At 56.2% G+C, this 27,384-nt stretch overlaps 12 protein-coding genes across 12 annotated transcripts; 8 read left to right on the top strand and 4 right to left on the bottom strand.

Moving 5' to 3' along the window:
* Nucleotides 1–102: 102 nt before the first annotated feature.
* Nucleotides 103–1,641, top strand: VDAG_06154 (uncharacterized protein; the record flags this gene model as incomplete). The annotated part of the gene is made up of 3 exons (XM_009659168.1): nucleotides 103–613; nucleotides 673–1,328; nucleotides 1,621–1,641. The coding sequence occupies 3 exons, from the start codon at nucleotides 103–105 to the stop codon at nucleotides 1,639–1,641; spliced, it is 1,188 nt and encodes a 395-aa protein (XP_009657463.1).
* A 2,073-nt stretch (nucleotides 1,642–3,714) lies between these two features.
* VDAG_06153 (uncharacterized protein) lies at nucleotides 3,715–5,205 on the top strand (the record flags this gene model as incomplete). The annotated part of the gene is made up of 3 exons (XM_009659167.1): nucleotides 3,715–4,487; nucleotides 4,544–4,982; nucleotides 5,038–5,205. 3 exons carry the CDS (start codon nucleotides 3,715–3,717, stop codon nucleotides 5,203–5,205), a joined length of 1,380 nt encoding a protein of 459 aa, XP_009657462.1.
* A 1,243-nt stretch (nucleotides 5,206–6,448) lies between these two features.
* Nucleotides 6,449–7,493, top strand: VDAG_06152 (hemerythrin HHE cation binding domain-containing protein; the record flags this gene model as incomplete). Its single annotated transcript, XM_009659166.1, has 3 exons — nucleotides 6,449–6,613; nucleotides 6,706–6,955; nucleotides 7,021–7,493. 3 exons carry the CDS (start codon nucleotides 6,449–6,451, stop codon nucleotides 7,491–7,493), a joined length of 888 nt encoding a protein of 295 aa, XP_009657461.1.
* An 845-nt stretch (nucleotides 7,494–8,338) lies between these two features.
* On the bottom strand, nucleotides 8,339–9,388 carry VDAG_06151 (high affinity copper transporter; the record flags this gene model as incomplete). The annotated part of the gene is made up of 3 exons (XM_009659165.1): nucleotides 9,021–9,388; nucleotides 8,557–8,933; nucleotides 8,339–8,483 (listed from the first exon to the last, which is right to left on the bottom strand). Exons 1-3 carry the CDS (start codon nucleotides 9,174–9,176, stop codon nucleotides 8,339–8,341), a joined length of 678 nt encoding a protein of 225 aa, XP_009657460.1. The 5' UTR covers nucleotides 9,177–9,388.
* A 1,154-nt stretch (nucleotides 9,389–10,542) lies between these two features.
* On the top strand, nucleotides 10,543–14,490 carry VDAG_06150 (WD repeat-containing protein; the record flags this gene model as incomplete). The annotated part of the gene is made up of 1 exon (XM_009659164.1): nucleotides 10,543–14,490. The coding sequence occupies one exon, from the start codon at nucleotides 10,543–10,545 to the stop codon at nucleotides 14,488–14,490; it is 3,948 nt and encodes a 1,315-aa protein (XP_009657459.1).
* Nucleotides 14,491–14,722: 232 nt separating this feature from the next.
* Nucleotides 14,723–16,687, bottom strand: VDAG_06149 (uncharacterized protein; the record flags this gene model as incomplete). Its single annotated transcript, XM_009659163.1, has 3 exons — nucleotides 14,723–14,763; nucleotides 14,845–16,255; nucleotides 16,313–16,687. The coding sequence occupies 3 exons, from the start codon at nucleotides 16,685–16,687 to the stop codon at nucleotides 14,723–14,725; spliced, it is 1,827 nt and encodes a 608-aa protein (XP_009657458.1).
* A 738-nt stretch (nucleotides 16,688–17,425) lies between these two features.
* On the bottom strand, nucleotides 17,426–18,475 carry VDAG_06148 (uncharacterized protein; the record flags this gene model as incomplete). Its single annotated transcript, XM_009659162.1, has 1 exon — nucleotides 17,426–18,475. One exon carries the CDS (start codon nucleotides 18,473–18,475, stop codon nucleotides 17,426–17,428), a length of 1,050 nt encoding a protein of 349 aa, XP_009657457.1.
* A 1,278-nt stretch (nucleotides 18,476–19,753) lies between these two features.
* VDAG_06147 (uncharacterized protein) lies at nucleotides 19,754–20,095 on the bottom strand (the record flags this gene model as incomplete). The annotated part of the gene is made up of 1 exon (XM_009659161.1): nucleotides 19,754–20,095. The coding sequence occupies one exon, from the start codon at nucleotides 20,093–20,095 to the stop codon at nucleotides 19,754–19,756; it is 342 nt and encodes a 113-aa protein (XP_009657456.1).
* Nucleotides 20,096–21,260: 1,165 nt separating this feature from the next.
* On the top strand, nucleotides 21,261–22,311 carry VDAG_06146 (uncharacterized protein; the record flags this gene model as incomplete). Its single annotated transcript, XM_009659160.1, has 2 exons — nucleotides 21,261–21,743; nucleotides 21,808–22,311. The coding sequence occupies 2 exons, from the start codon at nucleotides 21,261–21,263 to the stop codon at nucleotides 22,309–22,311; spliced, it is 987 nt and encodes a 328-aa protein (XP_009657455.1).
* A 528-nt stretch (nucleotides 22,312–22,839) lies between these two features.
* On the top strand, nucleotides 22,840–23,528 carry VDAG_06145 (uncharacterized protein; the record flags this gene model as incomplete). The annotated part of the gene is made up of 2 exons (XM_009659159.1): nucleotides 22,840–23,278; nucleotides 23,329–23,528. 2 exons carry the CDS (start codon nucleotides 22,840–22,842, stop codon nucleotides 23,526–23,528), a joined length of 639 nt encoding a protein of 212 aa, XP_009657454.1.
* Nucleotides 23,529–24,283: 755 nt separating this feature from the next.
* Nucleotides 24,284–24,936, top strand: VDAG_06144 (uncharacterized protein; the record flags this gene model as incomplete). The annotated part of the gene is made up of 2 exons (XM_009659158.1): nucleotides 24,284–24,510; nucleotides 24,588–24,936. 2 exons carry the CDS (start codon nucleotides 24,284–24,286, stop codon nucleotides 24,934–24,936), a joined length of 576 nt encoding a protein of 191 aa, XP_009657453.1.
* Nucleotides 24,937–25,839: 903 nt separating this feature from the next.
* Nucleotides 25,840–26,892, top strand: VDAG_06143 (3-oxoacyl-[acyl-carrier-protein] reductase; the record flags this gene model as incomplete). Its single annotated transcript, XM_009659157.1, has 3 exons — nucleotides 25,840–26,290; nucleotides 26,405–26,673; nucleotides 26,797–26,892. The coding sequence occupies 3 exons, from the start codon at nucleotides 25,840–25,842 to the stop codon at nucleotides 26,890–26,892; spliced, it is 816 nt and encodes a 271-aa protein (XP_009657452.1).
* Nucleotides 26,893–27,384: the final 492 nt, after the last annotated feature.

The following is a 27,384-nucleotide window of genomic DNA, read 5'->3' as shown; positions in this document are numbered from 1 at the left end:
GCCGGCCTGCATGCTGCATTTGGCAGACCTTCGATCTGGGATCATGGACGGCTGTAGCGGCCGAGTAATGCTCTCGGCCATCGACAATGATCGAGCAATGCAATGTTTATTGCTTCGTCCTTCAGATCCCCGAGGCAGCTGGCGTTCTTCCCGTTCGCGCTGTCTGCCGCCAGCGCCATTCCTAATGGCAGACAACCCGACAGCTCGGCCTGCAAGCTACCCGCCGTGCCGGCTGCTCACTACAGCGAAGGCCATGGGGTCAAGTTTGACTGCGCGCCGAGCTTCGGCACCATGCGGGCCAAGATGATCTTTGTCGACTTCCCCGACGCAATCGACAGAGGCATTCCCCCGCCGCTAGACAGAAACGAGATCCCGGCAACGGTAGAGTGGTTCAGGAATTCCTCTTTCGGAAGTCTCAACCTGCAGATTGATTTTGACGGCTCTCGGTACTACCGCATGCCAAGGCCGTCAACGTCATATAGCTTCGAGCGTAACCTCACCGCGGAGACTCACCAGAAGTACATGGACCACGCGCTGGATGCGTGGCTCGCCTTCACAAACGTCACCGTTCCTCATGTCACGTCTACCAACGGGCCCTTGGTCGATGTCCTTTGTGCGTCCTTTGCGTACTCCTCTCTGTCGTTCTGGCTGTGCAACTGACCAAATGGCCAGACATCGTGCCCACGCGCAAGGCGAGCGCCATTACGTTCACCACGACATCCTCCATTCCGGTCCACACCACGCGAGGCCACTATGTCGCTCGAAAGGGCGTGACCTTGGGCCATGAAGACCTCAAGCTCTGGGGCCCCAGACTGCTCAACCACGAGACCGGCCACGCCATGTGCCTGCCTGACCTCTACCCGCTGCCGGTCGGATGCACGCAAAAGTACGTCGGCAATTGGGACCTCATGGCCAACACCGGCGGCCACAGCCCCGACTTTTTCGCGTGGCACAAGTGGAAGCTCGGCTGGCTCTTGGACTCGGAGGTCGACTGCATCATCGGCACTGGGTCTACGACGCACACACTGTCGCCGGTGGAGATCATGGGCGGCGGCGCACACACCAAGGCTGTCGTCGTGCGACACAATAGCACGACGGTGTTCGTAGTGGAGGTGCGCTCCAACTTGGGAAACAACCATGGTGCGTATTCGCAAGGTGTGCTGCTCTACATGGTGGCGACGGACGTCGAGACAGGCAAGGGTCCGGTCCGTGTGCTGGATGCCAATCCCGGACTGAAAGGGGAGCGATGCGAGTCGGATTGGCTTGATGATGCACCACTGTCATTGGAGCGGGCAACCTCATTTACGGCTGAGGAGTGGGGAGTGACTGTAAGTATTCTTGACAAGATGGAAGAGGATTACACCATTCAAGTGGATGTAGAGAGATGAGGGGTGCGTGAGAGAGACGTCGAAACCATACTCTTCTGACTCTATTTCACTCGGTTACTAAAACCTATGCGCGTGGGTGAGCAGAGCAAAGAAGTCTTCCGCAGGTGACAATCGCAGTCAATTCTTAGGTCAAGAGTAGAAGTCCATCTGGATTTTGGCCCTTCGCAGCCCTTATATACGCCCTCACGTAGCTCCCAGCACCTAGCCAGCTCCCTACTCTGTGGCTTCGCAGGTGCCTCCTGACAAGCTTTGACTGGTCTTCACTGACGTGACCTTTTAGGGTCCGTTCAAGGCATACTGCGAATGATAATTGCCTACTTGATAGTGCTTGCCAATGTAATACCTAGGAATCGTATCACATTCAGCTATTTTCCTATTCGTAGGTGAAAGCTTTTGGCCCATCTCGTGCTTGACCCGAGAGCTTCATACACAGGTTGGGTCTGGTCGTGGGCCGCAGGTGGGGATCATCATAACGAGCTAGGTCGACAGGATGAACCTCGTACAATTGCTTAGTACAACGTATACTCCATATTGTCCTTCATTCGGGTTCTTTGTCTGTCTCTTATTTGGCCTCCTTGATCGTAGTTTAATCGTCATAAAGCACCTCCCCAGCTTCGGCGCGAAAACATGAGTCGTTATCGCGGGGATCTATAGAGATGACGGTGCTCTTCAAAGCAAAAATGCAAGCGCCGCTCATTTTCGAGGGACATCTCGGTTGGTTGATGTATTTCGAGGGTATACCACACTCAGAGATGGAGGCGAACAAGGTGCATAGAATGTGAGCCAGAACTTTGAGCTAAAGCAGGGCGATTGGCAAACCTTGAGCAGTGCGTAAGATCCACAGCAGAGACCAAACTGCCCACCCAAGAGCGGTTCATTTGAATCCCGTCGGGCTCGCTTTCGTTCGCTTTCATTGCAGCTGACATGTCGGGCAGAATATGCCGTGCGTGGGCGGCGGTGTAGAACAGGGCATCCGGGGTTAGAGTGGCTTGACTCACATCCTTGGGAACGCACACAGCCATGCTCCGCATTTCCGGAGAGAATATCAACGACAAACCCTCTCATGTATACATGTATACACACGTTGTGCGCTTTTTTTCAGTGATGCTTTAATAGGGGGAAACTCATTCATGCGACAGAAGAGTCTGCATCAGATGCTGTGAGAAGAATCCCGCCGTCTTCATTGTTGAGCTTCAGGGCCAAGACCGAAAATGATGTTGACGGTGCACTGTCCGATGGTAAGAAGCCCAAGCGCAGTTGGGGTCCCATTCCGTAGACCTGCTTGTTAACAAGGTTGGGCATGGTGCTAACTTCGAACGATTGCTGCCACGCAGGGATGGTCACCAAACACGTTTCTCCCGAGTTTCGAAGACTCGTCTTCTTCGTTGTGAAGAGCGAAAGCAAGCCATCTTAGTTCTCGCCGCAAGACAATGTTTCCTGTGTGATAATGATACGAAGCACGTATGGGTCTGAGTACGAATGTATGAGGTATTGCCGAGGATATCTGAAAACGAACGCCGTCATCACGAGGCGACCGCGGCATGAGGCTTTGCAACTTCCCTCGTAGCATCAGGCATAAGCCAGCGCATCTTTAGGCTCGAAATCCCTTCCTCTTCATTAGGTAATGGCTGTCAGCAAGGAACAATTGCGCCAGCGCCAAATCATCCGACCCAGGCGAGTTTCAGCGTGTCGAGAAACGGTAAACGGACGAGTTCTAGCACCGGCTTCAAGCATCGGCGAAGGCCATCGCAGAACGAAGCGCGAGTGAGTCAAGACGCAAATGCTAACCTTCACTTTGGCGCTGTGACAAACGACCACCATTCAAGACCAAAGAATGATGTGATTTTCGCATCACCGGCCATGTCACCAATCGATTCGCTGCTTCGGTGACCGAGCTTCCAATCGCGGGCCCGATGTCGACCGAGACGCGACTTCGCTGGTAGAAGTCTGGATTTGGACGCGCCCCACAGGCAGTGGCCGGAATCCACGCCGCAGTTCGTGGCCGGAATCCCTCCGGCCTGGTACGAGCGCAGCGGAGCTCTGAAGAATTCCATGACTCCGGAATCGGGGACCCACACGGAAGAGGGCTCGGGTTGAAGCTAAACCCAGGCAAACGATTTTCACGCCTTTTTGACTAATAGGATCCATATTGCCAGGCAAAAATTGCTTCACAAAGGATCATGTTTGTGTAGTTGCCCGTGAATATCCGAAGCACGCTCGGGGGATGGCACGATGTGACCTGGTGAAAAAACATATATCACCTCCTCCAGGCCCCCCTCACCCAGGAGAGGTGGCCACAAAATTAACTGGCAAAAACAAGATAGCCATGGCGACGCAGACCTCCACGACCACAGCTTACCAGCTGGAACAGCTCCCCAAAGGCCCGGCAGATCGTGCCGGCGGTACAACCCTGCGCCAGGCTCGTTCGGCGCACCATGAAGTCGACCCCTCCGACTCCGATCTCGACCCCGTGCTTGAAGCCTCTCGCATCGCCGACAGCACGGTACCGGATGGCGGGTACGGCTGGGTCGTCATATCGGCATGTGCCATTGTTGGCTGGTGGTTCTCCGGCGTCAACTACAGCTGGGGTGTCATGCAAGGCGCCCTTGTCGAGCGTGGCGTCGGGTCCGCCTCGGTGCTCTCCTTCTGCGGCGCTTTGTCACCAGCTCTGATGGCATCCCTGGCCATCATCAATGCGCGCGTTGTTCGCTCGCTTGGAACCCGCAAGCTGGCTCTCATGGGTATCTTCTTTGTCGGCATGTCGCAGATCGGCGCCAGCTTCGTGACGCATAGCACCGTGGGCTTGTTCTTCCTGCCCGGTGCCCTGCTTGGACTGGGCATGAGCTTTTGTTTCATGGCCGTGACTGTGACGCCTGCGCAATACTTCTCGAGGAAGCGAGGGCTGGCCAACGGAATCGTGTACGCTGGCGGCGGCTTCGGGGCAGCCGTGCTGAGCATCGCAACCAACGCCATGATTGAACGATATGGTGTTGAGTGGGCGTTCCGAATCATTGGCATTGTATGCTTCTCGACGGGATTCCCGGCGGCCTACATGATCAAGGAGCGCATTCCCATTCAGACCTCTGGCTTCATTGACTGGTGAGTTGAGCATTAGGATAGATGTGGACGAGCCACGGGAAGCTGAATCGAAGCAGGAAGCTTTTCCGACAGGGCAGCTTTAACATCATTTTCGTTGCTGGCGCGATTGGTGTCTTCCCGCTCCTCGTCCCGCCTTTCTTTATCCCGTTGTATGCACGCTCGATGGGATTGAGCACGAGCACCGGAGCAGCTTTGCTGGCCGGCTATAACTTTTCGTCAGCAATTGGTCGAATTATCAGCGGTCACTTGTGTGACATTCTTGGTCCCTTGAATACGCTATTCGCCTTCCTCGCCATCAACTCCCTGACCATGATTGCGCTCTGGCCAGCCTCGACGACGCTTGCTCCGTTGGCCGCATTTGCCGTTATGAATGGTCTGACAAACGGCGGGTTTTTTGCGTCAATGCCAACGTGCATTGGCAACATCTTCGGTTCGGCCCGTGTGTCGACTGCCATGGGCATGATCGTCACGGGGTGGGTCGGAGGCTATCTTTTCGTAAGTCCTTGACGAACGGGGCCAGTACAATTGAATGCTAATCGTGCGTTCTCAGGGCTCTCCCATTGCAGGGTACCTGCTCGACGCGTATGGCGGCGCAGATGAGGGCTTGAAGGCGTACCGCCCTGCCATGTTCTATGCCGGATCAGTGTCGTTGGTGGCCACAAGTCTGATTTTGTTGATGCGGCTGCGTATCAACAAGAAGCCGTGGGCCAAGGTGTGAGCGGTAAGGGTATTGCAGCTATTAGACTGATAATGCAGGAGGTTGAACCGCTCCTAGGCTTCAAAGACGCCCAGCGTCAATGTCAGAGGAAGATTGCCAACCTCAGCCCAAGCAAGGGCTCGTTGCACGCCACCGGGGGAGCCGCGTGGTTGATGCTCTACCGGGCTCCATGCGTGGCCTGAAGGGGTGACCGCTGATCGATCGATAAGCGAATCGAAAGCTGGCTGGGATCTAATCACATGTCGAGGATCGAAACGATGAAGGAGCGGTGGTCAATGACAGCTTTGACCCGCCTGCACACGCGAGAGAGCTGAATTATGAGGTATAGACGATTAGACTAGGAGGGGATAAAAAAAGCAAAACACTGCAATTTCTTATTCACCAGCGTTTTCTTTTGCTTTTGTTGACGAGCTGAGCCCTCGGTTGACACTAAACGCGCCAGTCTCGTGGCACGGACAGCCACGTGGACGTTCGCCGCGTGGAAAAAGCAACGCGTCTGTTGCTAGTTGTGGCTCGTTCGGATTGTTCAAGGAACAGGTCGATCATGGTTTGTAAGCAATTGAGAATCGTGAGTCGTTGCCATCAGAGGAGTGAAGCTGGCCAACCAACGTGGTTGCAACAGAAATCCAATAACTCGGGCCGAGCCGATTGTACCTGATCTAAGCCAGGATCGATCGATGGGGAGGGGAAACGCAGCGGATAATATCATTTAATAAGGCATTAAAGTGGGTGATGGAGGGCATGCCAGAGTTGCTCGTATGGTTCAGGACGTGGGTGCAGTGATGGAAGAAGTATGGCCAAGGCTTCCAGAGCCAACGATGGCAGGAGGCGATCGCTCAGGCCCCGGTTAGTGTGATATGTCCACAAGACGCACCATTCCGATAACGGCATAGACACACCTACTCATCAGCCCATGGACATATAACGTCGCCACGTGGGGGATGGGCCTGCTCCCTGAAACGCCCCGCGAACCCCGCTCAAGCCCCAATGGGCCAATGAATGGCGCCGACTTAGCAACTGGCAAGGCCAACCGGCGCAGGCCAAGCGGCCCCCGGCCTGGAGCTGCCCCAAGCTGCAACCCTCCCAAGAACGATAGCTCAAGCCCAGTCGTACGATTCCGACTTCTAGGCCCTGGCTTGTCCTGTCCTATCCAGTCCACGCACAGCTGAAAGGCCACCGTCGGCTGTTGGCTCCTCTGCATCGTCCTCCACTTCTTGCCGACAGGAGCGTCGAAACCGCGACAATGATGTTCGGCGGGATTCTCACTCTCATCATCACGGGCACCATCTCCAGCCTGCTGCTGGCCAGATCCCCTTTCATGATGCCCTACACACCAGTAACGACCAGCAAGCCGTGGGCAGATGGGCCCATGGCCCTGATCATTACGCCGCAGTTTGAGACGAAAAAGGTATGCCGTGCCAATTGTTGCCCCTCCGCTCGATCCGGTCCATTGCACCGAGGCAGAATCGCAGAGCTGACGCGTGATTGCACGTCTCCCAGACCGATCTCTTCACGACCGGTGCAACCCACATGGCTCTGCTGCACAATTCAATCCTACGAGGCTACAATTCCATTTATCATCAAGCACCACATGTGCAAGAAGACGACAAGGAGGACTTTATCGGCTATGCTTTGACGTGGTACAAGTTCGTCAAGTCGCACCACGACGACGAGGAGGAGGTGCTCTTTACCAAGGTCGAGGAACTTCTGGGCGACAAGACCGTCTTCGACAAGACATACAAGGAACATGGTATGCGCGGTGCCAAATCGTCCCTCCCTGATTGTCGGCCGACAATGGCTAACCACGATGTGCAGAGGCGTTCCTCAAAGGCCTTGCTGAATTCAAAGCCTACCTCTCGACCCTCCAAGAGCCATCGCACTTCTCCGCCGCCGAGCTCCGCCGCATCATGTCCACCTTCCAAACCGCCTTTGAAGACCACTTCCACTCCGAGATTGATACAATTGCCGCCCTCGCCAACCACCCCAAGGCGCCACGCGAGGGTACGCCCGAGGCAGCCGCCGCCAGCGCGGCCTTCAAGAGCTGGGGTAAGAACACAGTCACCAAGGCTGGCACGACCGATGTCGTGCCCTTCTTCCTCATGAACCTCGACCGCGGCGCCGAGGGTGGCATGTGGGCGCACTGGCCGCCCATTCCCGCACCCATCAAATGGGGACTAGTCAACATTGCAGGGTCTTGGTACTCTGGCCGCTGGAGGTTCACGAGCTGCGATGCCAATGGCAGGCCGAGAGAGCTGTATGCCCTTCGGTTCCCGGAGCTGACGCATTAAAGACACGAGCGACGAGTGTTTCTACGGATGATCTACGACGGAATCCTGGCCGGGCTCACCAGGGCGGTGTTTTTTTTCTTTCCCATTTGGAGCTTGGACGGTTACTTTGATACCAGTGTGTACAACAGCATGTTTTTCAATGAAATTCAAACGCGCGGGGGGATTGTTGTTTGTTCCCCTCCCTCCCCCTCAAGATGCGTCGATCCTGAATCTCCTGCGGTCGAGCATGACGCCTTGCTCTCCAGGTGGAACACGTCGAGTCATAGCGCGACGCTCGAGCTCGACCGTCGGATGCTTTTTCCAGGCAGAAGCAATTCCTCGTGTTCGTCCGAACTCTGCGATGAGGGACCCGCCACGTGCTAGGGAGTAATCCGCGTGGCCGCTTGCAGGTATCTCGTGGCTGGTGTCTTCGGAGTTCGGAGCCGGCAGTGGGTGGGTGATGGGCCTTGTTGAGCGATCTAGATATGACTAGATGTATACTGAGCCCACTTGGTCTCATCAAAAATGCGTAGTCAGGGGCCAGCACCTGCTAGGCCACGCTTGTGGTCCCTTGCATCATGGCTTCGTAGGGCTTCGAGATTATTCACAACCAAGGTTGCCTTCTCATCTGCACGGCCCGAACATGATGCCAGTGCGAGCCATCAACATTGTGCGATGTCCAGAGGCTGACGAAGTCGTGAGGAGACTGCGACCCCCAAGCGATCATGTAGTCATGTGGTTTTGTCAGAAGTTCCGCCAGCTAAATTTGGCCAGCAGAGTATCTCGATGTCAACCCATCACCTCAACATGCCCGCATCAAGGCTCTGATACTGATTCGCCATTTCTCCTAGCAACTACACCATGCCTCAACCACAGCAAACTGTCGAACTCTCGCCCGCTGAGGTCGGCCCTGTCGAGCCACCAATCTTCTCCCAGTGGAAAATGAAGGATCCGAGGTAGGCGCCGATGAAGATGCAGATGATGATGTAACCGTTGTAATACATGGCGAGCCTGGGAAGCCATTGTGTCAGAACAAATCGGCCTCTTATGGAACAAAAGTTCAACAAGGACAAGGGGCACCTACAGCATGACAAAGTATGCGACGGCAAACTGAAGCAGATGCAGCAGCGCCCTGACGGCCTGCTGGAGGAACGAAGGGCGGAACGGCGCCGTGATCGCAATGCCGCCGGCGCCGAGGGGAGCCGCGCCTTCGCCGCTGTTCTTACCGCCAGAGGCAGAATCGTTGCTCGCAGCTGCAAAGGGGCCTGCGCGTGCGACGACCCCGGCGGCGTGGGAGCGGATGAGGTAGCGGTCGTACTCCTTGCCGGCGCGGCGGAGGGCCTCGAGGGACAGGACGAGGAGCACGACGCCTATGCAGGAGCCGGCAAACATGCCGGTGGACGTAACGTGCCACGACTCGGAGATGAAGCACGAGTCGATTGTTTGCCAGTTCCAGAGCATCTGTGGTTCAGGACGGCAGGTTAGCGCTGGACGAGAACCAGGGAACATGGTGGGGGTCGTCGACAACGGTCCTGGAAGTGTACTCACGGATATTTTGCAACCGCCCATCATGGCTGACATGTCCATTTCATCGTGGCCGCTGGTGGCCGCAGCGTCGGTACCGGCGGGCATGTCCATGCCTGTTGCTGTTGGCATGAGCATGGAGGTGACTGTTGAAGCCATGGTCATGGCACCGTGGTCCATCTTTGTGGTGATAGCTGTTCGTGGAGAAGAACTGTCTTCAGAAGATGCTTCGTGGTATGGGAAACAAGACTCTGAATAGGACTGTGGGCGAGGCGCGGAAGTGGTAGCCTTTATATGGCCGGCCGGCCAGGTCACCTAAGTTTCAAGCTCTTCTGTTGGAAGGGTCGCGCGGCATATCAAGGATTAAATCAGCCCATGCAGGTCATTCAAACAATGTGTGACCCATTCTGTGGTTTGGGTTTGTTCCCATGTATTAGGGGCCTTTTGTATGCCACCCTGTTGGGAGAGGAGGGGCAGGAAGGAAGTTGCTGGGACGCCACCATGCATTGGCCCCCAAAGCTTGACATGATCCATACCTCTACAAACGGATTATATCTCTTGGGAACAGGGAGCCCCCCATTCACCACATGCCTGGTAAGCGTGACAATATTTGACCTGATGAACAGGTCGAAACCATCAGACCACGATGAACAGCACCCTGCGGGGCCTAGCCTATGCAGCACCACTGATCGACATGGGATGTTGACAAGCCCATGAAGGTTATGCACCTCGCTGGCGAAATCTTCGAATGGGGTCAGATGGTGGCGTGGGAAGGTTGGACGCCCCTCAGCCTCTCGTGATGTTTGCGAGAGTTTGAGCAAGTTTTCCTCACCGAGCAGGGCTGGCCCAGGTCCAAAATGATAAGGACTGCTGGGAGGCCGAAGCTAGGCTTCAGGTTCATTGCCAAACTCGGGTGGTGAGTTAATTCCGCGTCGATCTGTCTCTTCGAGTTGACTACTAGCCATTCCGTCTTGCGTTCAGAGCTCGTGCAGGACGTTGCAACACGAGCATGCCAGCGAACGATGACTGGCTATTCCAGACGCGGTGGGACCTATGAGCAGAAACGTGCATACAACGTGTCCCGCAGTCCCGTGACCTGCTTCGGAAAGTAGGAGGAATGAGGCGATCAACAGACTGTGACTATAGACAACCAGGAGCTATCCCAAGAGGTAGGCGGGCTTGAAGCCAAATGCGAACTTGATGCTGGATTGTAAGGTAAGGTATCTAGGTAGTCTCTGTGTCGGTGGAGGGTTACTTCTCTCGGTAAGATGGCAGATCCTCGGTAAACTTCTCGGTGTGGAGAACTCTGTGTGCAAGGAGCGTCGAGCTGCACGTCACGTCGCACGGGACTTGACCTTGCCTCGTCCCCACCAAACCTCCGGCCAGAGCTCAGAGCTGCCTGCAGCTGCCACGTTCCTCAGCTGCGTGCAAACCATCGACCCCATGTATGCAAGCAAGCTCCGAGCTGCACCCGCTACCCTGCCATCAAGAGCACACTACGACATGACGGGGACGCCAATGGGCGCGTTCCCGCGACACGGCCACCATGTATAGCCGCGACAACAAGATCATGCGGAAGCTCCTCGGAAAGGCCTCTGCCGACAACTCTACCGACACGACGAGCCCCGGTATTGGCATCACGAGTGCGCCGCATCTGCCGTCTTCGTTCCGCCCCAACTTTTCTCAGTACGCCGTCTACGATGCGACCTACCCCATCTACAGCATCGATGCCCCGGCCGATCGTCGCTCCGTTGTCCTGGCCAGTCGCCATGTCCTCAAGACTGTGGTCTTTGATGGCCTCAATATCGTCGATGGCGTTGACGTTCGAGCTGCCATCGTCTCGGCGTCCAATCCAAACAAGGGCGCATCGTCAGCGACGGCCGATCAGCTCTCCGTGAAGGAGGTGAAATGGCATAAGGACTCGACCATCTTCACTGCCTGTACCAATGGCAAGATCTTCTCCTACGATCTCGCAAGGATAGCCGCCGGCGGTTCCCTCATGGACTGCGTCCAGATGAGGGAGGACTCGCGCCAGGTCAATACCCTCGACATCAACCCCCATCGCCGGAGCTTGCTGCTGTCGGGCAGCCAAGACGGTTTCGTGCGCTACTTCGATATCCGCGCGCCCGTGCAAAGCCGCGCTGGCGGCATGACGTACCAGGCCAAGGCAGCCTTTAAATGCAATGCCGATGGCGTTCGCCAGGTCCGTTGGTCGCCGAAAGAGGGCATGTATCTGGCATGTGGCACCGACGGTGGCGTGGTCTTGAAGTGGGATTTGCGAAAGCCGACCACGCCGCTGCTGCGCATCACGGCACACGAAAAAGCCTGCACGTCCATCTCGTGGCATCCTGATGGGAACCATCTGGTCAGTGGCGGCATGGATCAGAAGTGCGCCGTCTGGGACTTCTCCAAGGACGCTGACAAGCGCCAAAAGCCGAAGTGGTCGATCCAAACGCCCGCCCCTGTATCTGTCGTCAGCTGGAGGCCGGGGCTGTGGTCTGCCAGTGCGCAGGGCAAGCGTGCCGCCCAGATTGCCGTGTCTTACGACGATGCCAGTCTCAAGCGTTTCGGAGTTCGCGCGGCCCATATCTGGGATCTGGCGAGGCCTACCATCCCGTTCAAGGAGCTCAACTGGTTCAATTCGCCGCCATCAAGCCTCATGTGGCTTGACCAAGATCTTCTCTGGGCTGCTGGTGAAGATGGCAAGTTTCACCAGTGCGACGTTGCCTTCGCCCTGAAGACCATGGATCGAATGACGTCCTCCAGCATGGCCTTTTCTTCATGTGGGGACGTGGCCATGTTTCTCGATGAAAGACCGCATCAGCGGCCGAGACCGACTGTGGTGCACCGCAAGGAGGGTAATGTGACACCTCGTTCCGTCTACGGGTCCAGTCCTACAACACCCCAACTCAGCATCAGTCGCAGCGATTCCGAAGATGACGCTGTTGGCAGCTTTCTCGGGCCACGGCGGAAGCTGAGCCGGAAGAGGAGGCCTAGTGTACGCTCCATACCCGCGCTCAGCACAACGCCGCCGTCTGGTTCCGCAGACGGGGAGCCTGTACTATCTTTAGAGCATGCCATGAGAGTTACTGGGGTGTACAAGACACAGCAGGCCATGGCGGTTGGTCGCGTCCCTGCTGCTGCCAAGGTCAACCACTATCAGTACCTTTCCCAGTGCTATCTCGAGACACTGGACCGCGAATTACCGCAAAGAGAAGGCGGGAAAGCACTTGTGGACCGTGTTGCAACTATACTGAATGAGTTTGCCTACGCTGCGGAAGGTGTTGGCCAATTTCGACTGGCACAAACGTGGCGCATATTGGGGTACGCCATGGACCTCCTCCTCAGACGAAGAGCCCAGTACCATCTCGAGAGGCGATTGGGTCATTTCCAGAAACGACCTTCAGTAACCAAGTCAAAAGACGGAGCCGTCAAAACCGCCGATCTCAAGAGTTTCCAGGGCCTGAGCCAGGACAGCATGAAAGCGCCAAACCCGCTTCGCCGCGCCAGTGCGGTGTCCGTCCAACTGGAAAGCCGCTCCCTCTCTGTCAGATCCCTTCTTTCGGAAGAGATCGAAAGCACCTCCAACGTACCGACTCCGCTCGCAAGGCCGGTGCATGAAGACGATCCCAATACAGATCACGGCAGCCTCAGGCCCGGCAAGAAGTTGACACCCGTCTTTGAACTAGACAGTTTCGCCTTACCCCCAGCGGTCCACAGTACGTTCAACTACAGTCCGCGCAAACGACTGGACTCAGCTCCTTTGTCACTTTTGAGCCACGAAAGCGACCAGACAGAGGCCTCGCATACTGAGGGGTACGACTTTTATGATACTGACGCACTCTCCCTTGCCGTAGATGTCCCAGAGCCAGAGAAGAAGGATGAAGCGCACTCACCCGGTGGTGGATCTCGTTCGAAGAGACCTCCCAAAGTGATGAGGCACGACTCGGATGACAGCTTCTTGCAAATGTTCTCCATTTCGGATGGGAGTCGAAAGTCCGCCAACCTTTCCCTGCCAAAAGCAGGCGCCGCAAGTGAGCTTAAAAAGTCCGAGTTTGAACCCGTGCAAGAGCACGACGATGAGCATGGCGAATACGAGAGCCGCATCCGAGGGAAAGAGATTGAAGAGTCTCCCGAGCTCCACAACCTGTCCTCCATGCAGATGAGGCGAGGCTTGCTGCCGATGAGTAACTCCCCCGAAGAGGTGTTCATGATTTCACAGACAACCATTGGCGACGATGAAGATCCCTCAGCCTCAGAAGTCTCGGCGCGTCGGTCACAGTCAATCGTATCGGATGCGCCTACCTTTGACGATGACGCCCCTCTTCATGTTGGTGTCGTCTCGGCGAGCCCACCCCAGGCGCCAACCGAATCGCAGATGCTAGACGTATCTCCAGTCATCATCGAAAGCGACTACCTCCCCTGGTCTGATGATCCCCCTTACCCACAGAAGTTGGCGACCGAACTCAACAACAAAGGCTACACCATTCCAACCCCGCCCCTCGACCCGTATGGTCTCATCACGAGCACTCTCGATTTTGAACTCCGCACATCCAATCTTAACGCTGCGGCAATGATTCTACTTCTCAGGCCGCTGGTTCCGGAGGCACTCATCGACGCCCACCGCGCAGCCTCAATCCTGCGCGCATACCACGCTCGACTCGCGTCTATGCGCCACTTTGTCGAGGCCGCGCTTTTGCGAAACCTCTGTGTCAAGGGCTGGCCCGAGAGCCTGCCTGAATGGGGCGAATCTTATACCGCAATTTTCGGCCCCGCCCAACAAGGCGTCAAGGCGGGCTTCCTGTGCCCTTCGTGCCGCAAGCCGCGTGAGATAGACCCCCGCCAGGGCTCTGGTGCCATCTGGCAGTGTGAGCGATGCAGGACTCACATGGCTCCTTGCGCGGTGTGCGGCCATCGCGAGGCCAGTCCCGTCGTTCTCCCGCTGACAGAGGGCATGGACGCCAAGCAGCGTGCCCAAGTTGCCGAGGAGGAGATCATGGGTCTGTGGTGGTACTGTCCGGGCTGTGCGCACGGCGGCCACGCAACGTGCCTTCAGGGCTGGCATGCTCCGGATGGCTTCCACGGCGACGCGCCCCCTGCCGATGGCAGCGACGGCTGCTGCCCGCTCGATGGGTGCGGCCACGCCTGTCTGCCCGGTAAGTGGCGCGATGAGAGGGCGACGCAGCGCGCGGAGGAAGTCGGCCGTGCGGCGCTCGACAAGGCGCGTGCGCAGGCGCAGGTGCAGCGCAAGACGAGCCTGAGCGGCGGGCGAGGCAGAGGTCCTCCGTCACCGGGAGTGGCCATTCGAGGAGACGGTGTCGAGGTCCCGCAGAGTCGGGCCGTTGAGAGCGTGCGCGAGGCGCTGGCGAGCGGAGGCGGTGCTGCCATGAGCTCGGGTCCTGGGGCCAGCATCCTCAGCTCCAGTCCTGGCCGAGCAGGGGAGCGAGATCGCGAGAGAAGAAAGAGCGTCAAGTTTGTGCCGACGGACCGCTAGGCACGGTCTTTTTGGGTCGGCGGCAGCGATGGGCACGACGGAGGCGAGTCGCATCGGCTCGGGGGAAGGTCGGAGCACGGGGTCATCAGATGCATTCCTTCATAATACGGCTTTAGGCGTTTGGTTCTAGAAAGGGCGCTCCAGGCTCCGGAATGGCTGTATGGGATTTGTACTTTACGGCGGCTACACACCCCAGGTAGGCATTCGTCAATGGCATGGAAGAATTCTACGCTTACGGGCCTGAGAACTGTTTACCCGTTTCCCTCTTGAGCCCTCCCCACCGACATCAGAGCAAAGTCGAGCATCCACGGCACGACTGCTTGAAGCAAGTACACAGCCCCAATATTCACTTACCCACGTTCTCCCTGAACCCTTTGGTCCGGAGGGAAACCTTCATGTGTCCCTCGTCAAAGCCGAGGCCCAAATCCTCCGACGCCCTTCTGAGACTCTCGGCGGCCTGTCCATTGGCACTGCTGGGTCTGCTACCCGTCACGCTGCCGTCTGCCTCGCCGTCTCCCGTCGTGATGCGACCCTTGAGATGACCGGCCCACAAGCCCCTGACGCCACCCCGTTTGCGCTCGGGCACGTCCTCTGTGCCGGCGCTGCAGACGTAGAGGAGATACTTCAGATTCGGGAGGGAGTGGCGAATGTCAACGACGCGCAGCGACTGATGGGCGCAGAGGGCCTCGATGTCCTTGTTGAGGAGGAACCAGGCGTAGTCGAAGCGGAAGTGGGCTGCTGTCGAGCCGCCTCTGGGAAGATAGAGTGGGAATTCACGGGCTGGGTTGTTGCCGAGCGTAGACGAGGCGCCATGAGTGTGTCTGGAGGCCGGGTTGTCCTGAAACGCAGATATATCATCCCGGATGGTGGAGCGGGAACCAAAGGGGTTGATGTCGTAGGGCAGTGGGTGCCGCAGGTAGTACTGCAGGTTGTGGGTAAGCATGGCCACGTGGCCGAGGGCAGCCGACATGACATCCTCGTTCGGATTCTTGGACGACGGGCTGTCGTAAGATGTATTCTGCAGTGGGAGGCCGCAAATCTGAAAGGACAATGGCTCGCCTGAAGGACACGGGGTGATGGGGAAGATGTTGGACAGGTCGGAGCAGATGCGCCGCCGCTGGCCGCGGATCTGCTCCTGCGTCTGTGCGAGCATCAATTTTGAGCTCTCCAGCGGCTCACGCGCCGCAACAATATCCCGCTCTGCTTTGGCCTGCGCTTCGCGGCCTGCGGCGATGGCCTCGCGCCTCGCTTTCAAGGACGCTTTGAGTTCATCGCGTCTCTTCTCTGCTGACTTGATACTCTTGGCCTGCTGAGAGACGTATCTCTGAGCGAGCTTTACTCTCTCTTCGGCCAGTGGGGCATCGTTCCTCGGTTGTTTGGAAAGAAGCTCATTGATTTGTGTAGTAATGTGCTCCTGTGTGGAAAGAGCATCCTGGATAGAACTGTCCAGAGTTGCAAGCTTCATGAGGGCATTATAGGAGGACGTCGGCAGCGTTGCTGTGGCCTTCGGCTTCGACTTACGAGCCGGAAGGTCGAGAGAATAAACGCCATCCTCGAGATGAAAAATCAGGCCGTTAAGGGGAAAGCGTTGATTTAGCAGAGTGCCCAGGAAGTTGAGAGACCGCAGGTCCACGACGTCCTCTTGATGTAGAAACCATTCCTTTGAACCGACGTATCGCTTTGTCCATATTTTGATCGTTACCAGCGGGGAACGCGTCACAGAGCTCCCGTGCTTGGAAAGATTAAAGAAGAGAAAGTTAAAGTTCTGTGACAATGGCTGTCAGTTGAGAACAAACAAGAAGGAAGGAGCAGAGGCACTGACTGTCTTTCTCTCCTGCGTTTCGCTGATGTAGATTGGATCATCTTCACCGTCCACATGCATGGAAAAGAAGGCATCCGCCATGCGACTGTTATAGAGCGCCTCCAGCTTCTTTTGCTCAGAGACGGGGCTATCCTGCGTCAAGGTGGTGCTCCTACGCCGCATCTTAGGCCGCAGGTCTTCCGACGACAACGCGTGATGCAGCTTGGGCGTTTCTCTCAGAGTATCGGACTTCTTCGGCGATGCGTGGATGGCGACATCATCGGTAGTGCGGCCGCGCGGCCGCTGAAAGCTGAGGTTTCGCAGGTAGATGCCCTGAAGGTGCCGGAGCTTGCGGTTCTGGGGAAGCAGTCGGGGCGCGCGTGATTCGGTCGGCATGATGCATGTCGCTGCTGGCTGCAGCTTGTCCTAACTTCTTGTCTGCATAGGATCTTTCGTTGGAGTTCGCGACGCGTCACGCTGGTGGAATGGCAATGGCGGTGATAATACGAATGGAGGTGACGTCGGCAGTTTGGTAGGATCACCATTCGCTGGAGGCCTTGGCCTGGAGCTTCGAGCTTGAGCTCCATTACCCCACGTCGCGTGAAGAAAGATCGCTCACTATGATATCGATATATCGGGGTGCTACTGGGTTCAGTCAGTCCTGATAAAGCGATGACATTCATCTGAGCTTCTAAGCCGCTCCCAGCACAAGGCAGCTTTAATATAATGGCAATGTGCGCATAATTCACACGAAAGATAAGGCAAAGTAAGGAGATTCTAAGCAATGAATAGGATGGATGTGATAATTGGAGTTTTGGAGGTCCCAGCAATCGATCTGCATGTTTTTGAACGCTTCTGGTGGTCATCTTGTACAGTCTCATTTTCTGGAGAAATCAAAACTCATGCAATGTGTGGGCATATTCGTCCCATTCATACAGACTACAGGAACCAGAGACGGGAAGTGTTGCAGACAACATACGAATTGACCGCAGCATCAATTATATAGGGATCATTGCAGCCCTCCAAAAAACGTAAAGCAGATGCAGATACAGATTTCATACTACTCCCGACAGCGCAACCCACCCAGTTCCCAAGTTTCTCTCGTTACACCTAACTCTCGACGAAGGAAAAACTTCAGTGCGTCGGGTCGGCCTTGCGAAGACAGTTCAGCCAGTTTCGGTTTTCCGAAACCTTCCGGGCGCCATCAGTCTGCTCTTTCTTGGTTCTTTTCGATCCACGTCCCTTGGCAACACGAATCGCACCCCGCGCAAGTGTAATGCCAGCGCGAGCAGCAGCTGAACCGACTGCGGCAGCGGTTCTAGCAACGGCTGCGAAGATGGGAATCAGGAAGCAGAAGGGGCAGCGCTCCTCCACCTGATGCATGTGCTCCTCGGACCGCACAGCGATATCCGTGACCGGACTGTAGCGGGTGGCCCTGTCCTTAGTGGCCGCGCGGAGGCTGATCGAGCGAGACTCAACACCCTCGCCGACCGTGACCCACTTGTTGATGTAGTCGTCCGACTCGTAGACGGAGTCGTCGGCCTCTTGTCCCCAGGGGTCGATGGGGAGATGTTCCGGCCAGAACTGCAACAGATCCATGTCCTCGAGATACTCCTCGTCAAAGAACTCATCGGCAAACTCTGCAGCAGCCACGGCGCCCATGCCGAGGGGAACGAGAGCCAGGCAGCGGCCCATGCGACGGACCTTCTTGCGCTTGTCCTCGTCCTGCTTGTCGACATAGGCGCGCTTCTTCTCTTCCTTCTTCTTTTCGAACCGACGTCCCTTGTCCTTGTACTCGGCCGTCTTGGCCTCCTTCTTCTTGTCGAAGGCTTCTTTCTTCTGCCTCTTGCCTTCTTCATTCTTGATGCACTTATCGTAGCGCGAGTTGGCCGTTCTGCCCTTGGGGCAGCGCTTGCACTTCTTGCAGTCGTCTTTGTCGATGATTTTGCCGTTGGGGCACCGCGTGCGGCAGTTTTTGCAGGATTCTTGACGGGTGAAGAGATGGACTCCAACCACGGGCAGCGAGACGGAACCGAGATCGCGATTCAGCACCTGGGCGCTGGACCCATGCTGGCTGTCGTCGTTCTGGAGGCGACCGGCAAGAATCACGTTGGCCGGAAAGTGAGTGGCAGCAACATGATTGATGATGAAGAACACTGCTTTCGCAGCTTTGGAGAAATGCATGACGACGAGGAAAGGGAAGACGATGAATCAGGGTTCGCACACTCAAAATTATGTCTGTTGAGGAATGTGGTAGGCGGCGAGCCTTCGTGGACTACTCTGGGTCTGAGATCCGGCGAACAGGTCGTGAAAGGGTGTTAATGGACTTTTGTAAGAGGTAGACTGATGATGTCCAGGGACTCGAAGCACTGCGTCAAGAAGCGCCTCCCTGCAATGCACCAGTCCGCCGGTGATGGAAGGACTTTTGTGAGACCGCAGCCCGTCAGACTGAATAGATGCAGGGCCTTGATCCCCAGCCTGAACTAAAGATATCTACAGCATCCCAACTCCTATACGAGACATTGCTGCATGATGAAATCGATCCTCAATCGCATAGCCTACAGCCTGCTGTGAAGACGGGCGGACAGGGCTGATGGGTGCATGGCCGCGGGCATTAGCTCGGCAGTAAGCTTAAATTGTAGGCCGTGACAAGGGTCGAATCCTTCCTGAGCTACGCGCTAATTTCAGGGGGATTAACTAGCGATCTCTACCATGTAGTTCATATCGAGCGCTTCGCGGCGCCACCTCCATGGTAACCGTAGGACTTCGCCATTCGTTCGATGCGAATCCTTCGAACGGCCGAGGAGGTACCTAAGACTGTCACTCGCTTGCGGATCAGTCTGCGGCCCTACGACTTGACTCGGCGGCTGACTGCGCTGCTTGGCAAAGCGGTCTGGGCGTACAGTACCAAGGCAGGCTGTGAGCTGTACAACAGTGGATCAGCAAGCGCCAGGATCTATTTTCAGTTGGTTCTCGCTAGGTCCCGCCTGTAAACGCGTCCTTGGCTGCAAACGATGCGCTTGGAAGATTGATCCTGGCGGGCATTGTTGGACATTGGAAAACGGCTGTTCTCTTGACATCAACGAGATTACAAGAATGACAGATCAGGTACCAAGACCACGACGGCCTGGAAACGATGTGTTGATTGTTTAGCTATGGTGATCCAAGAGACTACATCGGACCTTACTCAGCATTAAGCGGGTTGTATTCCTACGTACTTTGCAAATTTCTTGGTTTAAACGTTGTCATGGAGTTGAGGGGTGATCACTTAGATTTGAGCCATTACATTTTGAGCAACATGTCTATCCCTCTTTCCAATACCTGCAGATACCAGTCCTTGCTTGCGAAACCCCACATTTGAATGAGGAGAGCGAATTCAGAGAGCTATTTGGTTCAACGCTCTAAGCACTGTCAATCACTGCCCAGGAGATGTGATAAAGCCTGCGGAATATGTCCACATACCTAATCGAACAGGTTCCAAACTTCGTACGAGCCAAAGTTGGCAGTCAGGCACAAGTCGTCTTCGTCACCGTTGGCGATGATAGTGTCCGGGTTACAGTCGTTAGAGCTGTAGAGAACCACTGTGAAAGGGTCGTCGACGGGACCCGTGCTCTCCACAATAACGGCCGAAGCAACGCCTCTGAAGTCCGTTCGGCAGCCGAGGCCAGGACCTCCAATGATCTCGCCCAGTCGTGCACCGCGACACTGAAGACCACCGTAGAAGGTGAACTTGTAGGCGTCTGTGAAACCCACTGCGACGGCAAGGCAGACGAGGAAGCGTGCCATGATCTTGATTGCAAACATGCTTGATAGTGTGAAAAAGATGAGTTGGGATGAGAGTGAGCGGATGCTGAGAGAGGAGAGTGAATGTACGTGTGGGAAATTGATGCGGAAAGCCTCGTTGAAACAAGATGTCAAAGACTGACCGGTTCAGACTTGTGTGCTGGCAGTCTATGAGACTTATATCTAATCGAGTGCTAGAATAGAACTTACCAAAGAGACATGCAGCTCGATCAAAAACCCGTTTGCTTGGTACTTCTTCAACTCAACAAGGCTGGTCGACAACACCGTGGGTCATCATCGCGGCAACATGCCCATTCCGCAACTTCAGGAGCACACCTATTTTGACACGCTGACTGACAGGGGTTCCCCGTCGTTCAGGGACCGCGGGGGCGTACCAACCTACCATATGCAACCCAAGATCGGGGCGGAGCCTATGCTTAAAGTGTTCTCCCCACCACAGGACGACTGCGCCCCCCTCCATTTGAACGACCAAGAAGCAAAAGTTCCAATCAGCTCTGCAGTCGCCCGACACCCTTCAGCGCTTACAGTGCTTACAACTCGGAAGGGACCCGTCTCCATGCGACGTTGGGATGACGGGCCAGGGCAGCTTGTTTCAAAGAGACGCCGCTGGGCCGGAAGGATTTCGCGCCAAGCTAGCCTTGTGATGTTGAACAAGGCTATCGCACCGGGGTCGAGTACTGTCAGCAGTGATCAGGCCTGGGCCCCAGAACGCCATGGCTTCGTCGCTGTGCATTATGCAACTTTACACCCTTCCGAAGCCTGATACCCAAGAATAGGTCTGGGTTGCGCTGGCGAGCGGCAGCATAGCCATCTGCTTCCAAGTTCGACCTGCCGGGAGCAAGTCAAGACAAAATCCTCTCAAGGAGTATGTCCGGGGTAAAGCCAAGACCTGACAGCCACGTCCACTTCCATCCTCTCTATTTATCTCAACATCTGCACAGCGTTGGTTCGGTTATTGTATCTGTTCGTTTACTTGGCTTTAGGCTTGTTCTGCTGCACTCATCCCCTGAATCCAAACCATTCCCACATAGCTCCCCCTTCCACGGTTGGCTGCCTTCCCCAGGACGAGTTGGGGCACGATATTTGTGTATTCTTTCTCGACATTTCCACTCTTTCTTCTTACTCTCCTTCTCTTCTCATAGCGTCAAGTTGCGGATCATTCACCATGCATTTCACCAAGTCGATCTGGAGCTTGGGTCTCCTCGGGCTCGTGGCCGCCAACCCGTGGCCGAAAGTCAGTCCCGAAGACAGCCTCATTGCGCGGGGCGACCTCACTCTTCGCCAAGAACCAGAAGACATCTGCTCGATCGACACATGCGGCAGCGAAGCCGAGTGCCTGATAGCTCGAGACATTGTGCCTCCGCTGATCGGCCGCGACGAGTACAACGCCGTCAACGACACGGCCGAGGAGGAGCTCGCGCTCCTGAAGAGAGACATTGATAGGCCTGGGGCCGGCCAGCTTGACGGCTGGTTCAAGGCCAACTGGGAGAGCGGCAACGTCGTCAATATCCCGTTCAGGCCTGACGACGATGGCGAATGGTATACGGCTCGCTATCGCGAGTTCCTTAACAAGCCGTTCAAGATGGGCATCAAGGGCATGTGCGGGTGCACCGCTGTCATAGTCACCTCCAAAAAGGGTGCCTACATCGTACGTTGGGCTCTGATTTTCTTGAGTTCGAGTGTTTCAATTTGCTGACGGGTAGTGAATGCAGTCTCACCACTGGGAACGGCCTACCGTCATCGCCGCCTTTGAGAAGCATGGCGCGCCGACCCCGGGAGCGGCGGACGGCGAGACGGTGTTCCAGCAGGATGTCATCGAAGAGCTCCACGATGCCCTGACATGTCTTGGGTTCAACAAGAACGAGGACAAGGACGTCCAGGTGTTCATCTTTACGAAAGTCGACACGTCGTCCAGGACGGTCAAGTATGCTCCGCAGGTAGATCAGATCAAGAACAAGATTGTGGAACGGATCCCGGGGCTGTCCAAAGGCGACATCAAGGACCTGCCGTACTATACGCGCGAGTCTGTGGCCAACGCGCTGGATACAGCGGATGGCAAGGTCATCATCTCCTATGACCCCAAGGCAGGCGGCGGTAAGGCCGGGTACCAGGTATGGGCTGGTTCGGTTTACAATGCTGGAGGCAAGATTGACCCTGCCACTATCAACGCCCCTAACGGCGAGGCAACGTGGGAGCCGACAGAGGGGCAGAGGTAGTTGGGCTTTGGTTTGCGGATGATTTGAATTTTGTAACGGACGATATCAAATGTGAATTTTGTATTTTTTGTATTGAACAATGTCGAATGTGAAAATGCTCGGACCACATGTTCAAGACTTTGTGGACATGGAACAAGCTTCAGTGTGGCAATCCTTAGGGTGCCGTGCTTGTGAGGTCTTTCGCTCTCTTGCTGACAGCCTTGTAAGTCGAGGTGTATCGTCATGAGCATGTGTGCTACCTGGTTTCTCCAACGCATCATTTGCCAGCGCGCCTGCGTGTGCCAAGTTTGTCTCGATTGGGGGGCTCGAAGGAACCGGACACGTGTAACCGCCCTGACGATCGGGGCGGTGCACCACCCACGGCCGCTGGCACGTCACGTTGGCAGTGACGCTTACAGTGGGTGGCAGCCTGGAACGTCACTAAGATAAGAGGCCAGCAGCGCCCCCTCCTGGGGGCTTCTTCACGTCCCAAAGTCTACACTTGAAATTGACTGAACGACATCAAAAGTGTCACTCCAAACTTGCACCATGGAACCCCAACCCGAGGCGTCATCGCCTATCGCTCACCTGGGACAATCCCCCCTCACGGAAATCGGCCAATGCCTCGATCCCATCGAAACTCGACTCCAGTGGGCCAAGCAGGCCCTCGACGCAGGCCACGACGTCAACGAGCTCGACCTGAACACGGATTGGCGCCGAAACAAGGGCCGTCCGCTGCACTCGGCCCTGGAACACCCGGGACGGATGGACGAGATGACGGCGCACGACCGCGGCCGCAACGAGAGTCTGGACCTCGTCAAGTTCCTTTTGGAACGCGGCGCTGATCCTCGGTTGCGAGACTGCAGGGGCAAGGAGACAGCCATGGACAGGGCCCGCTGCGTGCTAGGCAGTCCCGTCGGCGACGTGGAGAGGTCATTTGTTGACGAGGCATTGCGTCTGATGGAAGAGGCGGCGCGGAAGATGGAGCGTGAGTTAACCTCTTCTCTTTTCGCACCACCAGAGCTAACGTTTTTCCAGAGAAGGAGACGACGAGCAAGGGGTTTCTTGGCGATCTCAAAGGGTTGTTGGGTCTCGGAGGACAAGAGAGGGAGACTGAATGTCTCTTTTGCCGAGAAGAAAAGTCACACAATTGGCACTACAACGTCTACGTTGGGACCACGAGGGAACATCGGATGCTCGAGGAAACAGACAGCATTAGGAAACCCGAGCCGGAGTAGAAATCCCGGCCGGAGTAAGTATGAACGCGCAAGGTATCGTTAGAAACAGATAATCGTTACGGTTCACCATGTATGGTATAGTCGTGGCCTTGTTTGAAATGATTTTGACACAATCTGGAGCTGGAGCTGTTGCGAGAGCTTCCATGGTGCTGCAAGGGTGCATCGTGAGGTAGGACTCGGCAACGAAGACTTGTACAGGCCACTGCTCTAGGCGCTCAATAAATGTCTACTAATGTGCAGTCGTACCGCTTATCGCAAGTCCAAATTTAAGCTTAGATCCATCAAGACGATCGAAAACACATGCCATGATACATGGCAATTCGCTCAGTCTGTCCCAATCTTTACCATGACTCCCAAGGATGGGATTGCCGGACCTGCCCAAAGTCATTGCTACTAGTAACGAACGTATGAAGATTATTAGCCTGTCCGTCCCCTGTCCTGTCGAACCATCGAATCGGCCAATGTATGGACGTCGTTGGTCGGCAGCATCTCGAATCTGCAGGAATCAGTTCACATGCGACCCGTATGCGCATGCAGCTTGGAGGTTTGTTCATTTGCTGGGTGCCGAATGCGCGCAAGTACGGCCGTTGGTCCCGACCATGCCATGTGAGAGGGGTAGCCCGTGTTCGCGAGATAGGTACATAAAATGGGCTGTATCCCGCGCCCATGTATGTCTGGTGAAGCCCTCTTGCTCCTTGTTTTTCTCTGTTCCTCATAGACACATCCCACTGGAATCTCATCTTGGTCAATTCGCCATGACGATGACAGTGGCATCCAGGTGGCTTTTCGGCGGTGTTGTGCTGAGCCAATTGCTCAGCTTGGCGGCGGCCGTCGACCTCCGACTCTACAATACCGATTACTCTTGCAACGGCAACAGGCTCATCTGCTCCAACATTCCCCAGCAGACATGCTGCGTCCCCCGCGTGGAGTACTACTATTCCGCGAGCTGCTTAAACTGTGACAGTGGGATGACGCACTACGGGTAAGCCGCCGCTTGCCTGGCTCACGCGACGACTCTTTCGACTCATGTGATGGCGCTGACGGCGAGTGCGAATCTAGGTGGCAGCGAGACGGCGGCATAGCCTGCAGCAGGGTCGTGGTGAGCCGCCGTGGCGGCAGCAACAATTGCATCGTGCAGTCGGGCGTGACCATCTTCGCATTGTACGGCCAGACGTGGCAGTACAACAGCAGGAAGCGCGACGGCAAGGGTGAGCGGTCCCCGTCTTGCAAGGCATCCGTGGAGCCCGACCTCGTGGAGATTGATGGCCAGTATTTCAGCTTGAACGAGACCGTGCCAGACGCGCAGAAGGATGACTTGTATGCCCTTTTCCTGAACGGGACTGCCTTGGCAGATGTGCCGAAGGAGCTGCAGGCCTTTGAGACGAATTACTATGCGGGAGAAGCTTGAGCGCATGCCGAGGGGGCAGCAAGGTGGAGGATAGGAAAAAAGACGGTTCCGACAGAAGCTCGCTCGATCTATATCACCCTACTTGCAGCAACTCTACCGTGCTTCCACCATTTCTTGTCACCATTGGGTACGTTGATTTTGCATCAGAGCCGCATAGTGTATCCATTCGAGTTAAGATCATCGGGGCCGAGCACCCTTGATTTAGGTTTCAGTGGCTGCATGCTTCGAGCCACGACTCGGTCTAAAGCCGATGTTGATGCAGACTTCTCACCTGAGGGCATTCTGTTTTTAAGATGGCTCGGAAAAAGATGCCTTTTCATATCATCGGCTTACGATCAACTTGAAGCAGTGACGCTCGTCCGTGAGAATTGTCCTATGTGATGGTGAATAAAAGGCCTTCCTGTGGCGTCAAGAGGTGCCATGAGCCAGTGCTTTTCAACGAACCGAACTCCGTGAATTTGGCCAAGGAGACATTTTGATCCCCGGGAGTTGTTCCTCGTCATCACTGGTGACGCCAAGGCCTCCATGTCACTTCTCGCGTTACCCTCTTGACGAAGGCTTGGTCAATACCTTCCCCGCCCCTGCCAAGAAGCAACCGGGAATCATCCCGAGGAGAGACGGAGTGGGGTGTGAGAATCCCGACAGGAATGCACCATCCTCCGGGGTCCCCGCAACATTGGAGTACCCCGCACAGATCCGGACACCTATGCTCGGCCCTCATCGGGAGCACGCGGGCCGCATCACGACATCTTGACGGACTCGAAACAGCCCGATCTGCCTCCTAATTCAGATCAAGGTACGTGGTACCTCCGGTAAAGAGCACTCGATCCTGTGGGCCTGATAGAAAGCCGCCGGTCAGCAGCCCTCTGTAGGCCAATTTCCACCACCGCCCCATCCGCCAAGATGTCCCTCGCAGGCAAAGTCTACGCCATCACGGGGGGCGCCAGCGGCATAGGTCTCGCGACAGCCAAGCAGATCGCCGCCCGCAGCGGCACAGTCTGCATCGCCGACGTCGACGCCAGCGCCCTCGCGCGCGCCGAGGCCTTGTTCGCCGCCCAGACGCCCGCCGCCCCGTTCGCCCTGACCAGGGTCGACGTGTCTCAGCGGGACCAAGTCGAGGCGTGGATCGGCGGCGTCGTGGCGCGCTTCGGCCGCCTCGACGGCGCGGCCAACATTGCGGGCGTCATCGGCAAGGACCACGGCGTCAAGCCCGTGGCGGAGCTGGACGACGACGAGTGGCATGCCATCATCGGCGTCAACCTGACGGGTCTGATGTACTGCTTGCGCGCCGAGCTCAACGCTGTGGCGGACGGGGGGTCGATTGTGAACATGGCCTCGATTCACAGCACGACAGGTCAGCTTTTTCTCCGCCTTGCCGGCTTTGGTTTCCTGTTTCTTCTTTTTTTTTTTTTTTTTTTTTTTTTTCATTCATTTAAACCATGTCAAGCCCCCGACTGACCCGAACCAGGCATGGCGAACCACGGCGCCTACGCGGCCAGCAAGCACGGCGTTCTCGGGCTCACGCGTGCGGCGGCCAAGGAGAACGGCGCGCGCGAGGTGAGGGTCAATGCCGTGGCGCCGGGGTCCATCTACACGCCCATGATGCAGCAGTACTGGGACGAGACGGCGAGGCCGGCGGACGCGCCGTTCAGCGAGCCGTCGGCCATCCAGAGGCTGGGCACAGCTGACGAGGTGGCCAACGTGGTCTTGTTCCTCCTCGGCCCGGAGAGCACGTTTGTCAGTGGGGCGATGTATTCTGTCGATGGGGCGTGGCTTTGAGGCGGCCGCAGATGGGACCTAAGAGATATCGGAACCATCTAGAGGTCTACAGTTCGATCCGGGATTCACTCGGCGGAATAGGTTGATGTGAATGTGCACAAGCGCATCGTCGCCAAACGGAACACATCTGTAGTCACCCTCGCAGCCAAGTGCCGTAGTATTCAAGCCGAATCGTAGACTCATAGAGATCCCCCCCCAAAGGCCATATCCGTGCATGCTCGCCGATGAAGCAAAAAAACCACCTGTAGCCACTGTTCAAAAACACCATAGCCCAAAATTACACAGCCACTCAGTAGATTCTCGTCAGACTCGGGCGAACCCATTGGACAACCTCACACCTCTGTTGTTGGCGCCACTCTGCTATCCTCTCCGACAGCCATCCACTCTGGAAGCTGCCGCCCTTGTGCTTGTCCGTCTCCTTCTCGGCGTCGCGCGCGTGGACCAGCCGGATGAACTGGTAACACTGTCACCGTGCCAGTTGGCAGTTTTACTGGGGGCAGCGGAAGGTCCTGGGGGGGGGCGCGTGACGTCAAGAGTGCGGTTTGGGGGGCCTGATGATAAGAGCCCCTGTATTTGCCTTATTTTTTGTTGTTTTGGGTTCGGTGGTGGTATCTGTGTGTTGGGGTGGGTTTTGGACTGCGAGTGGGGAGGCAAGCAGGAGTGGATGGG

The sequence above is a fragment of the Verticillium dahliae genome, genomic scaffold, assembly GCF_000150675.1.
Source record: "Verticillium dahliae VdLs.17 supercont1.13 genomic scaffold, whole genome shotgun sequence".
Taxonomy (NCBI): Eukaryota; Fungi; Ascomycota; class Sordariomycetes; order Glomerellales; family Plectosphaerellaceae; genus Verticillium; species Verticillium dahliae.
The sequence above is the reverse complement of the archived record's forward strand: the minus strand, read 5'-3'. Positions and strand labels throughout refer to the sequence as shown.